At 33.8% G+C, this 16,798-nt stretch overlaps 1 protein-coding gene across 2 annotated transcripts in view; it reads left to right on the plus strand.

Annotated features, from left to right (window-relative positions):
* LOC149774601 (uncharacterized) overlaps positions 1-16,798 on the plus strand; it is a 79,142-nt gene that overhangs the window by 45,526 nt on the left and 16,818 nt on the right. For both annotated transcript variants that reach the window (XM_089945061.1, XM_089945060.1), the window contains 4 exons: positions 1,609-1,758; positions 8,510-10,187; positions 13,194-13,407; positions 16,232-16,478. In XM_089945061.1, coding sequence (XP_089801187.1) covers positions 1,609-1,758; positions 8,510-10,187; positions 13,194-13,407; positions 16,232-16,478 — 2,289 coding nt within the window. The remainder of the gene's footprint in view (positions 1-1,608; positions 1,759-8,509; positions 10,188-13,193; positions 13,408-16,231; positions 16,479-16,798) is intronic.

The raw sequence follows: 16,798 nt of genomic DNA on the forward strand, positions 1-16,798 counted from the left end.
AAGAGGAAAACACTGAGTAAATTTTATTCAAAGTAAAAAGTTGGAAATAGTTGTCTTATCATTCTACATTAAGCCTAAGTCTTTCACAAGCAGACTATCATAAACATCAAATTTTGCTAAGGATCAGAAGATGCCTTTTCATTTGGGGGGACTATTAAACATGGAGTTGGCATATATTGTGTTGTTTTTGCACAAATCATGTTCCAGACCAATGTGTACGTTTTACAACTTTTAATTAGATACACAAAAATTCAAATAAATTCTCATCATGTGTCAGTCAAACTGGTTATCTTACACAAAATGGAGTTCCAACACAGTTTCCCCTTTTTCTGTTGCCAATGAGTGGAAGTTTGATAAAGAAGAATTGTTAAAAAGATATATTCATGCCCTACTGCAGCAAGTCAAAAGACAGCGTAGAGAATATTACAAAATGATTTTTGCTTGTTAATGTTTGACTAATGAATACAAATGATTTAGAAAGCATGAATGACATGAGATATGAACTACATTGTTTGGAAAATTTATGATGTTTATTATAGTCATTTAAGGTATGATTTTAAATTTTAATATTAATTTTTATTACATGTAGATTTACAGAAAATTATAGGTTTTGATTATATACGTGTTTAAAATGTAGGGTTGCATCTAGGCTACAGCTTTGTGATTCCCACAAAATGTGAAAAATATGTCACAAAATTGTGGTCTCCTTGCACCAAAAGTGATCGCTAACATAGGCATTATTTGCTAGTTATATGGACTGTGCACATTTTTCTTGTTCCGCACAGAAATCTATGCCTGATAAAATCAGTACATCAGTCCAGTTGTATCCAAGATCTAAATGCAGTTTGCTGATTTTTGCAGTTTATTTCATATTTTGCATCCAAAAATTTAGATCCATCCTTTAGGGTACTACAAGTCTGCAATATAGTGAGGGTGTTTATAAATCAAATTGACATCAAATTGATGTTCAGTTTTGCTTGCAGGGTGAAAATGTTGGCATTTGTTCAGGTCACATCCTCCTTCATGAGGATTAAATATTTTATTTTGAAACCAAGAGAAAGTACAGAATATCCTCTGCACACTAATCCAGTAATCTTATGGTAAATGTGATATAATACAATGCAGTACTCAGGTTGAAAAACCACCGTGTATGTTCTCTACACACTAATCCAGTAATCCTATGGTAAATGTGATGTAATACAATGCAGTACTCAGGTTGAAAAACCACAGTGTATGTTCTCTACACACTAATCCAGTAATCCTATGGTAAATGTGATATAAATATGGCATGATATCATACAATGCAGTACTCTGGTTGAAAAACCACCTTGTATGTTCTTTTGCAACATCCCCAGTTCAAATTGTCAAATTTGGGGAGTATGTCCAGTCCAATCTCCTTAACATTGAACATAATGTTCTCAGGTTCAAGTATATTTTTTTTATAAGCATCTCTAACGGTATGCAAAATTAAATTGCAACATTATAGGCTTGTTCCTATTCATTCCCACACTTTGGTTGACAATACATGCTGATAGTGTTTCAGATATTAAGCTAACTATACTCAGAGTTTCTAATATAATACATAACAGTTTCCTATTTCTCTGTAAGGACAAACATTCTAGAAGAGACCATATATACAGTGCCTTCCCTGTCAAGCCAAAGCCGACACCTGCACCCCAAACCAGCATATCACTTGAAGATGTCGTTCCCGCCACATCAGTCACATTCATAGACCAAGGTCAGAGACGGGAAGAACAGGTAGATATATTTTCACCATTCTGTATTTAAGAATAGTATATTTTAGTCGGTTTTGAAAATAACATTTCTTATACTGTTTTGTCGTCCAATCTTGTAAGACTGGTGATAACATGATTTTGCAGGTCACCCAGCCTTTATTATATTTTTGAAAAGATTTGCTATTCTGACCCCAATGCAAAACTGACAAGTCATGCATTTTATGCCTTTTATATTTTATACTGTTTTCATCTGAATTTTGTTTTTCATTTTATACAACCTTGTTTATAAATTTCCCTTGCCTTTCAACTATGTAAATGTTATGGTTTTCTCTTGGCTTTTGAGTTACACTCTTCTGTTACACTCTTTACACTATGTAAATGTTATGGTTTTCTCTTGGCTTTTGTGTTACACTCTTCTGTTACATTCTTTACACTATGTAAATGTTATGGTTTTCTCTTGGCTTTTGTGTTACACTCTTCTGTTACATTCTTTACACTATGTAAATGTTATGGTTTTCTCATGGCTTTTGTGTTACACTCTTCTGTTACACTCTTTACACTATGTAAATGTTATGGTTTTCTCTTGGCTTTTGTGTTACACTCTTCTGTTACATTCTTTACACTATGTAAATGTTATGGTTTTCTCTTGGCTTTTGTGTTACACTCTTCTGTTACACTCTTTACACTATGTAAATGTTATGGTTTTCTCTTGGCTTTTATGTTATAATTGTAGGCTCTATTAGCTCTCAACTTTGGGAAAACTGTGCAAATATTCAAAGTTTGCATTAGGGTGTGTGTGTATATATATATATATATATTAGAGGTTGTGAAATGTTTGATATGATGTTAAACATTTGTCTTTTAGTAGCAGTGGATGGGGGGAGGGGTTTATGGCAGAGCAAGTGATCTACCTTGACCATATTAAAATTTCCAACAACTGTTTATCTTAAGTCCTACATACTTGAATAATTTAATTTCGTAACAAAACTAAAAAAGATACAGCCATAAACAACTATGTAATATTGTAATTTTGAACAGTTGGAAGTTGAGATCATTGCATTCATCTGATTGGTGTTTCTTACATTAAAAGCAAAAAATCTTAAGCAGAAAATGAAATTGCTTTATCCAGACTTTAAATAGTTGTATTGTATACTATAGCTATTTAATGAATATTAAAATAGACATCAGATGTGTGCAATATTACAGGTAAACCAGTTTATACATTATTTTTCCCAGTGGTATGTACCACAGTACCTCGGTAGTTTTCATTAGTAAGGAATATATGGAATTTCATGGTAATCTTGCTACAAATTTATCTTGTTACATATTTAATGATATTAAAGGCAGGTTTCATTTCATAACAAATTTTTTCCCAATTATGAATGCTTTTACAAAATAGTTATATTTGTTACCAACTAATTTCAGATATTACAAAAATATAATAATAATTACGAAAATTGTAATCCCTTGTTTGACACATATCACGTATATCAAAATGGCAGCCGAATGGGATGTAGTGAAAGAAATTTGGGGCATATCCAACCTTTGCAAAAATTTCAGGTTGAAAGCAGAAAAAAGAAAAATTTATTTTAGTTATTTATTAGCATGTGTTGGTGTGTTATGTATTCCTTTGTAAGAAGAGCAGTTTTTATTACCTTTTTTTTTCATTAGCCCACGTGATCACCCAAATAAAATGTTTACTTATCCTACCTAAATTTAAGTTAAAATCAAACAGAAATCAGTATTTCATATTGATTAACTTCAACTCAAAACAATAATAACTGTATTTCACAGAGATTAATAAATGAATATTCAGTGCAGAATGTACAAAACAGCACAGCATCATCCTTCATCCATTTAATATGTTCATTTTTCCAGCATATCTGGTACTTTCTCAGTCTCAGTTCTTGATAATATTTGTGATGGCACTGTTTCTTGTTTTCACCTCATTTCATTGTTGGCATCTCACCTTGCAATTACTTCCACATGTTTCAATTGCCATTGCACATTGCACTGATTGTTTATCAACAAGAGAATAAATATTAAAGCACATTGTTTGGTGTAATTCTGGATTATTTGTTGAGTCGACAAACATGACCTTTTACAATTGGTCAATACTGACCTAAGTATGAGAAAGAAAGAGGGTGCTAGTTGAGAAGTTTGACAAATGGTACAAAATTTGGGGAGCACTTATGCTTTCTTCACTAAAATTCCTAGAGAGCCAAATGGTAATCCATTTAACAAATAGCATAATAGTGTATGTACACTTGCTTATACACACACACTAGCTAAAATAATCAAAAATAAAACCATTCAGATTGTTCTCATTATTACAGCCACATGTACTTGCATTTTTTATGTAGTTTTACTAAAGAATGAAAAGACAATTCACTATTTGTTCACAATGGATGTATGTCCAGGTAAAACCTGTTATAACTCAATTCTGCTTATAATGCGATGGCAGCATGGCTCCCATTTTTTAATGTTAGGTGACCTGTTTTTTCAACTTCCTAAATACATGCTCTTGGAAAAGCTGATTATTCATATCCTTAGCAGATTTTTAGTCCCACTACTGCGTTTAATGTTGCCTTAACTTCACCGTGCACAGTTTCCATCATATTGGCATGTATACAATTCAAAACTGAAGTATATTTTGATGTCTGATAAAACCCGGCAAATACAACAAACATTATATGATCAAAAGGAAGGTTAGTTCAAACTAATGACATTGAAATTTCAATGCATATTTTCTATGAGGAAGTTTTTCAAAATATTTGTTCACATGATACTGATTATATCGTTTGTTATACTATGAGCCCCAAGCATCACGTTCCAATGGGTTTTACCTCTGTGTGTGTGTGTATATATGTATGTATGTATGTATGTCTGTATGTATGTATGTATGTATGTATGTATGTATGTATGTGTACATGATTGTGCATATTTGCCTGTGAGAGAGTCAAGTTTTATAGACTGGAGTTCGATCAGGGTAAAGACAAAATCCCCCCCATCAAAGTGAAAGAGTAATTAAAAACACAATTTGTATGCTGTTTATGGCAGTGAGTGGTATAGATTTTTTTTGCTTGGAGACATGGAATACTGATCTGATTAAATAGGAACTATATAGGTGGAGTTTATATCTTGGTGTCATCCATCTGTGCTACCAGTTTCTTTTGTGAACAATAGCACAAGTTGTCCACATTCCACAGTTGTCCACATTCCACAGTTACTAAGCTTTGTGTATGGCTTAATCTTAAGGTAAGGAATAACCTCATACATTTTGGGATAAAGAGTTCAATGCATATGATTTACCAATCATTGCATATGATTTACCATTGCATATGGTTTACCATTCAATGCATATGATTTACCAATCATTGCATATGATTTACCAATCATGGCATATGGTTTACCATTCATTGCATATGGTTTACCATTCATTGCATATGATTTACCAATCATTGCATATGATTTACCATTCATTGCATATGGTTTACCATTCATTGTATATGATTTACCATTCATTGCATATGGTTTACCATTCATTGCATATGGTTTACCATTCATTACATATGATTTACCAATCATTGCATATGGTTTACCATTCATTGCATATGGTTTACCATTCATTGCATATGATTTACCAATCATTGCATATGATTTACCATTCATTGCATATGGTTTACCATTCATTGCATATGATTTACCAATCAGTGCATATGGTTTACCATTCATTGCATATGATTTACCATTCAATGCATATGATTTACCAATCATTGCATATGGTTTACCATTCATTGCATATGGTTTACCATTCATTGCATATGATTTACCATTGCATATGGTTTACCATTCAATGCATATGATTTGCCAATCATTGCATATGATTTACCATTCATTGCATATGGTTTACCATTTATTGTATATGGTTTACCATTAATTGCATATGATTTACCATTCATTGCATATGATTTACCATTCATTACATATGATTTACCATTCATTGCATATGGTTTACCATTCATTGTATATGGTTTACCATTCACTGCATATGGTTTACCATTCATTGCACATGATTTACCATTCATTGCATATGATTTACCAATCATTGCATATGATATACCAATCATTGCAAATGGTTTACCAATCATTGCAAATGGTTTACCATTTATTGCATACGGTTCACCATTCAATGCATATGATTTACCATTCAATGTTTATTATTTGCACTCTGCAGCAGTTTGTATACAGTGATTATCATTTCTTTGGTTTGGCATTAAATTACTGTTTGTGTTTTCCATAATTTTCCATTCTTTCCCCAAAAAGTTTGCATTGTAAAGGGACTCATAAATATTTCAAAGTCTATACAATAAGCTTGAAACCAATAATGCTATGAGCATACAGTATCTCAACATTTTGTAAATGTCTATCCAACCCCTGAGGTCAGGATTAAAGACAATGGAACTTTAAATAGAGGTGTGTGGCATGAACAGACAGATAACATTAGTCTTTGGACTCTTTTCATTAATTGTAGCTATTGAATTTTCAGTTTTATTAGCAGTATAGCTTTAAGACATTAAAAGATTAAGCTTTATTTGTGACGAATATTGGCATCAGGATTTTTCCTTACCTTAGGGATTTAATCTACATGCCTTTGGGATTTAATCTACTTGCCTTAGGGATTTAATCTACATGCATTGCCTTTGAAAGCTTCATCTTCTGATTATGACCCAGAAAATGTGAATCACATTAAAGAACAAAAATACATTTCACAAATGGACCATCCTGAAAATGTGAATCACATTAAAGAACAAAAATACATTTCACAAATGGACCATCCTGAAAATGTGAATCACATTAAATAACAAAAATTCATTTCACAAATGGACCATCCTGAAAATGTGAATCACATTAAAGAACAAAAATTCATTTCACAAATGGACTATCCTAAAAATGTGAATCACACTAAAGAACAAAAATACATTTCACAAATGGACCATCCTGAAAATGTGAATCACATTAAAGAACAAAAATACATTTCACAAGTGGACCATCCTGAAAATGTGAATCACATTAAAGAACAAAAATTCATTTCACAAATGGACCATCCTGAAAATGTGAATCACATTAAAGAACAAAAATACATTTCACAAATGGACCATCCTGAAAATGTGAATCACATTAAAGAACAAAAATTCATTTCACAAATGGACCATCCTGAAAATGTGAATCACATTAAAGAACAAAAATTCATTTCACAAATGGACCATCCTAAAAATGTGAATCACACTAAAGAACAAAAATACATTTCACAAATGGACCATCCTGAAAATGTGAATCACATTAAAGAACAAAAATTCATTTCACAAATGGACCATCCTGAAAATGTGAATCACATTAAAGAACAAAAATACATTTCACAAATGGACCATCCTGAAAATGTGAATCACATTAAGGAACAAAAAATACATCTCACAGATGGACCATACACAGATGAAATTTATGAATTTGCAAGTTTTCCAAACCATTGGTGCCAAATGTACCTAGTTATAAGGAGACCATAATACAGAAGGTATTTGAAAAGCTTGGGGATCTCAAGACATCTGTTAGTAATGGTAATGAATCAGAATTAAAGACTTAATCATGAAGAGTCTGGCCAAGAGTTTTGGCTTTTAATAATCACCAAATTTGACACCAACTATAATAAAGGTATTTCTTTAAATATATCAGGGAGTTAAGGAAGAAAGAGTTTTTTTTATAAGCTTCTAGTCCAGGGCTTCTGAGGGTATAGATTTAGTGGGATTTTTATTGTTCTTGTTGACAGGGTTTAATGCCATTTTTCAGCACAAAATAGTAGCAACCAGTATATATATTGGAGGAAGAACCCGGGAAAAACCTGGAAAGAACCACCGACCCACAAGAAGCTACTTGCAAGCTTTCTCACCTACTCACATTGGCCAAGCCAGTGACTTGAACCAATGCAGACAGAGGTGAGATGGCAGTGATCCATAAAGGTGAGCGCTTTAGACCACTTAGCCACTCAGAGCCCTGGTTTAGTATTACGTGTTTGTCATGAGTTCAGTTTAAAGCCAGGGTTTGATAAATTAACAAATCAGATGATTATGTGGCAAGCTTCCTTAAATAGAGAATCACATTAAATTCATTGATCCAGAATAGGCATCAAGACTGTTGGGGCTTAGAGACTTCCTGGTTCATTGTTATGAATTCTTATGGCTAAGATTCCCAGGCTACTTTGTATGAATTCTTAGGACTAATATTTCCCAGTCTACTTGTTATATATTCTTAGGGCTAATATGTCCATTCTACTTTGTATGAATTCTTAGGACTAATATTTCCCGGTCTACTTGTTATATTTTCTTAGGGCTAATATGTCCATTCTACTTTGTATGAATTCTTAGGACTAATATTTCCCAGTCTACTTGTTATATATTCTTAGGGCTAATATGTCCATTCTACTTTGTATGAATTCTTAGGACTAATATTTCATGGTCTACTTGTTATATTTTCTTAGGGCTAATATGTCCATTCTACTTTGCATGAATTCTTAGGACTAATATTTCCAGGTCTACTTGTTATATATTCTTAGGGATAATATGTCCCAGTCCACCTATTGTGAATTCTTAGGGCAAAGACTTTTCGGTCTGCCAGTGAATTCTTAGACTAGTATTTCCTGGTCAACTTGTTGTGAATTCTAAGGGATATGATTTCCCAGTCTACTTATTTGCTTCATGTCAGTTATTTCTCTTTATCAGAAAGAAAAGAATCCCTGCCAGGAAATGCGGTCAAATGTAGGTCAAGTGCATCAAGATTTTCCAGTCAGCATGGATACAGAATTGTTAGGAGCAACTGGTGGTGTGTCAGAGAAAAGTGAGAGACAAAAATATTATGAAGATGATGAAGAAATCCATGTTTCAATTGATTCCATTCAACTTGAGGATTTGCTTGCGGAAGAAGAGAAAAGAATCCAAGATTTAAAAAGAAAAACAGATGGCAAAGAAGAACAGCACAGTAATAAAGACAATAGTGGTCAAAATAAAATTGAAACAAACGATAAGAAAACAAGTATTTCAAAGGAAGTTAGCTCAGAAAACAGTGACCGCGATACTTCTGAAGATTCAGATTTTATTTCTGCCTCCTTTTGGTTACGCAATAGAAAACCTTCCATAACTGCAGTGCAAAGGGAGAAGTCAAAGGTCAATGCTGCCTTTGGACAAACTGGTCAGAGTTTGCTGGACAGTATCCTACATGATGAGGTAACACAGGAGCCACTTGTGCCAATGAGAAGGAGTTACAATTCTTCTGAAAATTCACACATGCAAGGAAAAAGAATGGCTTTGTCCATGTGTGAGATGTCCAGCAGTGGTCAGAATTTTGTAGGATTTGCACAGTCGGGTTTGAACAATAGTTTAAACTTATTCGGCTGTGACAATTCAGAGTACTGTGATATAAAAGGGGATGGGGAATGTGTAAATAAATTTAAAGACGAATCTGAAGAAGACGACAGTAGGTATGAGATGTTAGTTGATAAAATTAGTCCACCATTACCACCAAGGGACAGTAGAGTTCAGCAGGCAGTTTATGAAGCAACATGGACACCAATAACAATGGGTAAAAAAGAATACAAAGAAAAACTTGCTGACATTCAAAAGGGAAGATTGGCATCAAGCACGGGTGGCAATTCTTCAAGCACCAACCCTCAGTCTAGTCATTTATCTCCAACAAGCACTGAAAAACATGGACAGGACAATTTCTATTCAGATTTGCCATTGGAAATTCAGCAGACAGGAAAATTTCATCTACTCAACATTAATAGTGATTCAAGGACTATTGGAAAGATAGAGGAAAAAACAGATAAAGATCTGTCTTCCCCTGATCTTCCTCCACGATTGATTACAAAAATCACTGTGGGGAACCCAGAGCCACCTCCAGTAAATTCTATTCCTAAAAGAACAAATGTTGGTATGGAATTGGTTTCATATTTTCCACCAAAAGGTCCTGCCTCTAAACTAATGTCATTGAAAAATGGCCCCAGTTTTGACAGTGATGGAATGAATGACACAATTTCTTTGATTCCACATGAAGATGAAGCTTCACCTGTCCCAATAGCTCCTCCAAGAAGGAATAAGTGCCTAACTTTGGATCTAAGATCAGAATCAATGTCAGTTGCAAATTATAACTATCATAATAAAACTGACTTGATACCAGATGAAAACCTTGATCACATTGTGGGTAGCCGTAATCTGAGAAGTCCAGAGAAAAAATTAAGTAAAGTTGATGATTTACCTCAAAGCCCGCCATTACCACCACCAAGAGATACTGAGAAGAAAACAGCTCCATCTGTCCCACCATTGCCTAAGAGAAATGTACAGAGTTCCACTCGGAAAATAAAAAGCCAAGAAATTGAAGACCTTCCATCAGGGCGCAGGAATGGTAAGAATTTTACTTTGTGAGTGGGTGTTGTTGTGTATATGTGTGCACACATAGCTAGATTATTGTGTATAAATCCATACAGGAGACCCAAAAATTTAGGCTGGTATATGAAGTTTGACAGATTACTGTGAATTTTTGGTGGGGTCCACTTTTTCTCAATTTGATGGTTGCTACAAGCCATGAATTGAAAGAACTAATGAACAATGACCCTTCACTAGAAAAAATGAGACAACACCCTCCAGTAATGAAAAAATATTTTTTCATGAAATCTTGAAAAGTTATAAATGTTTAATAAATTCACATTATTCAGGGCAAGGAATGATAGATGAACTAAACTGTATAGTATTTAGGGTTAAATCTAATGCAAGGATTGGAGGGCAAACCAAACTGGGCTAAGTACTTGGGGCCACACTAAAAAGGAATCAGTACAGTAGATTAATTTGCAGAATCAACATATGTTGTAAACATCTTTGCTACTTATGCAGCAGACTCTGGTTTGCTAATTGGTCTTAAAGCACTCACCTTTACAGATCACTGCCATCTCACCTGTCAGCATCAGTCTCAGGCTTGGCCAATGTGAGTATGTGAGAAAGATTGCCAGTATCTTCCACTGGGTGGATGGTTCTTGCCGGGGTTTTCCCTGGTTCTTCCTTCACACCTTATTCTGGCCTATCATGTTCTGAAAAATGGTGTTAAACCCAAACTTACAACTATTTATGCACTGCATACAGCAAACCATGATGCATCAGTTGTCATGATTATATAAAATCGTCTGCCGTTGTCACTATTCTGATTTCTTTGTCAACATTAGTGTTAAGAGTAAAGTCTGTACATGATGGTCCATACCTCCTACATGCTAGTGCAGCCATTACACCTGGCACCATCTTCGTCTTTAGAGTAGTACATGTTCATGCATAAAGTCGGCCTCAGTAACCATCTTTTAATGTTGCATTGACTATATAAAGTTTGCCCATTAATTTACATTCTTTTGTCTCATTCTCTGGTATCCAAAACAATGGATTTTCCTGCCTGACATTTTTTCCAGCAAATTTAGGCTGTGTGAAATTTAATACAAAAACAATCAGAGGAAATATAAAAATTGTAATAAAAAAGAACGTTTGCTGTTGTTCCAATTTTTGTATTAACCTCGTTATCTCTCCGACTGTTGATTTATCAGTAATAGCGTGTGGGGGTCTGCAAGATTTTGTTTGAAGTTAAGAAGGGGTCCTTTTAGTTGAAAATTTTGGGAACCACTGCAGATAGAATTTCACCCAGTAACAGTAGTTCATGCCAAGCAGACTTAATGCCTTGAAGTGCATAACACTTAATTGACCAACATTTCTGGTACACACTCTGGGCTTATTCTTCAAATATAAGATTTTGATAATTTCAGGAGACAAGCCTTTATGCTAGTTTTTTAGATAATTGGGAAAACATGGCTTAATTATTGGAGAGAGAGAGAGAGAGAGAGAGAGAGATGTGTGCTGTATTGATATACATGGTATGTTTCTGATATTAATTCCCAGAGATACAGACCCATATGTAGATCATTTGATGTTTGGATGTTCATATACTTTAGTGACTGTTAATTTTAGGTATATGCCTGTGTTGTCATTAAAGCATATCCATGCAGGCAAGCTTTAATATTCACTTGCTTATAATGGTTTTCTTCTGTTGCCTGTATTAGTAAGTCAGCAGTGTGGTCCAGGTATTTTACTTTGCTTTGCCATTTGTTTTGTACTTATATTAGTGGTTTATAATCAAGGCTTTGCATTAGATTACTAGATGACTTAATTAATCATTCTGGGCAGTTTATAACCAAAGATGAAGTTCACGATTACATTTTTTTAGTGTTATAAGGAACATGGTCAGAAGATGCAGTTCAGGGTTGGGTTGTATAGTGTGGTAAGGGAGACAATCAAAGACGAAGTTCAAGGTTAGGCTGTAAGGTGAGGTAGAGGATACAGTCAGAAGATGAAGTTCAGGGTTAGGTTGTATACATGTAGTGTGGTAGGGGAGACAATTAAATGATGAAGTTCAGAGATAGATTGTAGGACTCATGGAACTAATTCAGTTTCAATAGTAAACCTATGCAAATACCATGATATTAAAAATTCAATAACTTAAAATTTTTGAGTGCTCATGATCAAACCTATATTCAGTGTTGAGGAAAGGATATGAGCCGTGGCATTTTCTGGACCTGCATGTGTTTGAAACATGTGCTTTCAATTCTGCACCAAAGAGTCAGGTGCTAATTTTAGTAATGAGTGTTCCAAACTCAAGATTGTTAAAGGATGGAAATTCCATCAATAAAACAATGTCTCTGTTTTTATGTTTCACTTACAACTAGGATAAGATCTCAAAAGATTCTTTTTCCTAAAACATAACACATTATTAGCCAATCCTGGTCAGCCAAAGCCCATATATACTCTATTTTATGTTCACCCATTTCCAGGCTAGTTCCCATTTTTCAATATCATTAGTACCATGTGTCCTGTATGGTGTGGGAGGGGAGACAATTAAAAGATGAAGTTCAGGGTTAAGATGTATACATGTGGTTCAGTACTGGAGACAATTATTATTTTTGTTTCAGGTATAGAAAAAAATAGCAATGCATGAAAATTACTTATGTGGTATAAACAATTAAACATTTGATAATTTTGTTGGTAAAAACACTCATAGTAGAGGGTTGAGTATGGTACAGAAAGTCAGTTATAAATACTTTTATTTTAGGGATGGAATTTTTCTTCAAATTGAAAACCAACAACGGAAAATTAAATACTGATATCATTGCCATCACTTGATAAATACAATCTTTTCTAATCATTGCTGGAAAAATTCCTCATCCAATAGAGAAGTAATAGAATTCATTGGGAACCAATGTTTCTACGGATATTAAATCAAAGCAATAAATGTCCAGTTTTCATTTATTTATTTATTTGTTTGTTTCTGATGTATTTAGATTTTTGCCATTCTTGAGTCATTTATTATCTATTGATTTACTAGAGACTCATGTGGCAGCCCGCCCTAGATCCACTCATCTGTCTTTCCGACAACAGCTGTCTCCGTCTCCAGGAGCATTAGTGGTCATGAATCTGAAGCAGAGTCAGGTGGATATTTTGAAGGCTGAGATTGCCACAACACAGGGATTAATTGTTAGAATTCCCAAACAGCACTTCCAGAGTGGTCTGGCACTTGTGGAATGCTTTGGGACTATATGGTAAGTCATTAATAGGGTTCCCACGTTACAGGGAAATCAGGAAAAAGTCAGGAGAACTTATACTTTTTTTTTCCCGGCCGTGAAAAGTCCTTGAATTTTGCAAATATTGATGAAAGTCTGGAAAACCCCCGGGAAGTTTCCTCCACAACGTGACGCACAAAACAATTACGTAATTAAGTCGTAACTGAAATGATTGTGAGTTAAATATATTGAGTTCTAACCAGAATATTTGGAGGTTGCAGTATGAATCATTTGGGTGCTTGCCATAAATATATTTGTTGAGACAGTCCAGATGCTCAGTGGATTAGATTTGTTTGAATTTGCTAGGCCCTCTGGTAAGCTATCTTATGGCGGCAGCAGATTCTAAATTTTAGATATGTAATTGCTCTGAAACCACACTCCATACTCCATACTAAATGGCCAGTTTTAAAAATGGGGTTGGAACATTCAGAGGAAACCCAGATTAGAAAAATGTTGAATCTCTGAGCTGAACTTTGGTGCAAAACTATAAAACAAGGACATGTAACTTGAAGCATTGGTTTCAGATCTTAAATGGAATGCTGGAGAAATTGGAAATTGTCGTCCCTTTTATTATATATTAAGAAACGATAATGTATCAAGACAGGTTTTGGGACTCGTTAATTGAACTACAAGAAGACAAGTTGATTTTACAGAAAATTCAGTCCTTGATTATACTACAATATATAATTTTGAAGGTCTTTTGTCAAAATTTAAATCAATCCTTTTGTAAATATCTTTAAATGATGGAATTTTTAACCAAATTGTCTTAAGGAGTTTATGTTGGTTGAAAAATCTTGTTTGAAATTTTATTGGCACACATTAAAATTCAGGGTTAAACTTTTTTTGTTACAAGATAAGATTCTAATACTTTGCATTTATTGGGGTTTTTTTCATACTGTGATAGGAAATGTTTACTTTGTATAACGTGCACACATATTGCTCTTGAATTCTTTAGAATTAAAGGTTTGAAAGGACACAAAATAATTTATGCTCATTATGTTGTTTCCATGTAGCAACATAATGCAGGTCAGCAAACTAAAGTTAGAATTTGTATTCTGTACAATTGAATGGCTGTAAATGCCAATTTATGGGAATATAGTCAAATTGTTTCGAGTGACTCATTTTGTGGTTTTGTACATGATCATCTTTATTGACATATATGTTTTGGAGAGTCCTGAAAGAGAAACATCTTCAGATACGGAAAATTCATGTTTTATAATCCAAAATGTTCTTTAATTCCATTCAGTAATGGTCATTTGTTAACCTTGAAAAAATTAATTTCATCCTGGAAAAATCCTGGAAAAAGACCTGGAAATTTATATTTAGAAAAGTGTGGGAACCATGCATTAAGGAAATAATACTAAATAAAATAGGAAAAAGTAAATAATTCTCAGTATCACAGGTAAGTTAATGAACATATTTTTAGCTTCTGTCCAATCATGTAGAAGACTGATATCATGTTTGTGATTAAGAAAATTAGGCTGAAGGAAACTATTGCCTAAACCTTTATCCAGATTAGTAATTTCCTGTTGGCTAGGAATTCTGTCCTATTATGCATGTTTGACATGAAGTGGATTGCAGTTGTCAGCTACCTGATGGAACTTGTAACAATTGATGTGATGTATGTTGACATTAGGATCGAAGTTAAACTATGGTGTTTACAAAAGCTTCATTAATTTCAGCATTAAAATGATGATGGATTTGATTTGGAATGAATACACAATATCATGAAGCACTACCTGAAATAATTATGCTGCTTATGGATAATGGTATAACAAATTGAAGTAGGTACATGCTGACTCATAGCAGGATTAATCAGCTACCATATTTACTCACTTTTGAGTCTAATCAAACTGCAAACAGCAAAGATACATATTTGCTGTTGCATAATGCACCTGCAGATTAGGGTTATGTTATTTGCTCCACTGATTACTTGTAACAAACTGCACAGATAAACATTATGAGACAGCAGATCTGGGTCTGCACAGTTTGCAAGCAAGTACATACGGTACTGGCACATGTTTCCGACTTTGTAGAAGCAGCTTGTTCAATATAATTATCATTATTCAATGTTATGTATTATTATGTGCTTTACATACATGTATTTTCCTTGAAGTTGACTGTCCTTTTGTTATAAAAATGTCATGTATTTCATTGATGAATAAGCAATATAAGTGTATTGTAGAGGGTCAATTCCAATGTTGATGTCAAAAGTACAGGATAACATTATAAAAATGTTTATCTTAAATCTGCCAAATTATTAGCCTTTTGGCACATAATCCGTGCTGAGCTTACTTGGGCAAATGCATGTACCTCTGCCAGGATTAAACCATTAGTGGCAAGACATATGTTTAGTTTTATTTTCATTGAATGGTATTCATCAGATTGTAATGATCTGTTATTGATCTGATGATTTTTCTTCCAGCTACCTTGATGGCATCAATTTATTGAGAAGTTAATCAAATCTTATTCACATTTTGGTAAATCCAACAGTGTTAATTGGAAAGGTTTGCAAATGATTAATACAGTTAGACTCCATGTGCAAAAATACTTAAATAAATATAAATGAAAGTAAACACATCGTGCATCATTAAAGATACCTGCTCGTTATTGAAAAGCCAAGCTGTCTAGATGCAAAAGGGAGGTAACTCTTTCAGCATCTAAATTAGTAATGACCATAATATAATCAGCAAAGAATTATTTTAAAATTTAAAATATAGAAATTGGATGCATATTTTAACAATAGAAGTGTTTCATTTTTAAAATCAAGAATTTTGCAATATTATGTTGATTTTGTTATCAGGATAGCTGGTTGGGATCTGAAGAAATATGCACGCCTCTTTGACAAGTTCCATATAGGAGATCAACTTGTTGCCATTCAGGATGTACAAGTTTCAGATCTTTCTTTTGTGCAAAAAGTGGTTAAAAACTGTCAGAGTCAAACCATGGAGGTGACAATTCGACGTCTTCCACATGCACAGGTGTTTGCAATTCGAAGAAACGCTGAGGGTGAGAACATTGGGATTAAAAGAGATGATGGAACAGCTGAGGTACGTTTTACACAATAACCTTTATCTTCTTTATTGATGAGGAACTCTTCGTGAAAAAGTCACCATTGCATTGGTAGCACATACTAATCATTTTTGAACAACTTTTATGAATTCTGATGTAATGATTATAAAATGTAGACTTAGAGCTCAGTATTTATTTATCTATAGTTACTTCACCTGAGGCAGGATATAATGCTGAATCATTACATTTTCCATACAGTTTTAGTTGTGATATTATGTTTTGACTACTGTGGCAAATATTATTAGGTTATATTTAAGATTTATACTCATATAGGTGAGAGAGAGACACAAAACAATGG

Source organism: Sinohyriopsis cumingii, unplaced genomic scaffold, assembly GCF_028554795.1.
Source record: "Sinohyriopsis cumingii isolate HCF-2022 unplaced genomic scaffold, ASM2855479v2 utg000198l, whole genome shotgun sequence".
Taxonomy (NCBI): Eukaryota; Metazoa; Mollusca; class Bivalvia; order Unionida; family Unionidae; genus Sinohyriopsis; species Sinohyriopsis cumingii.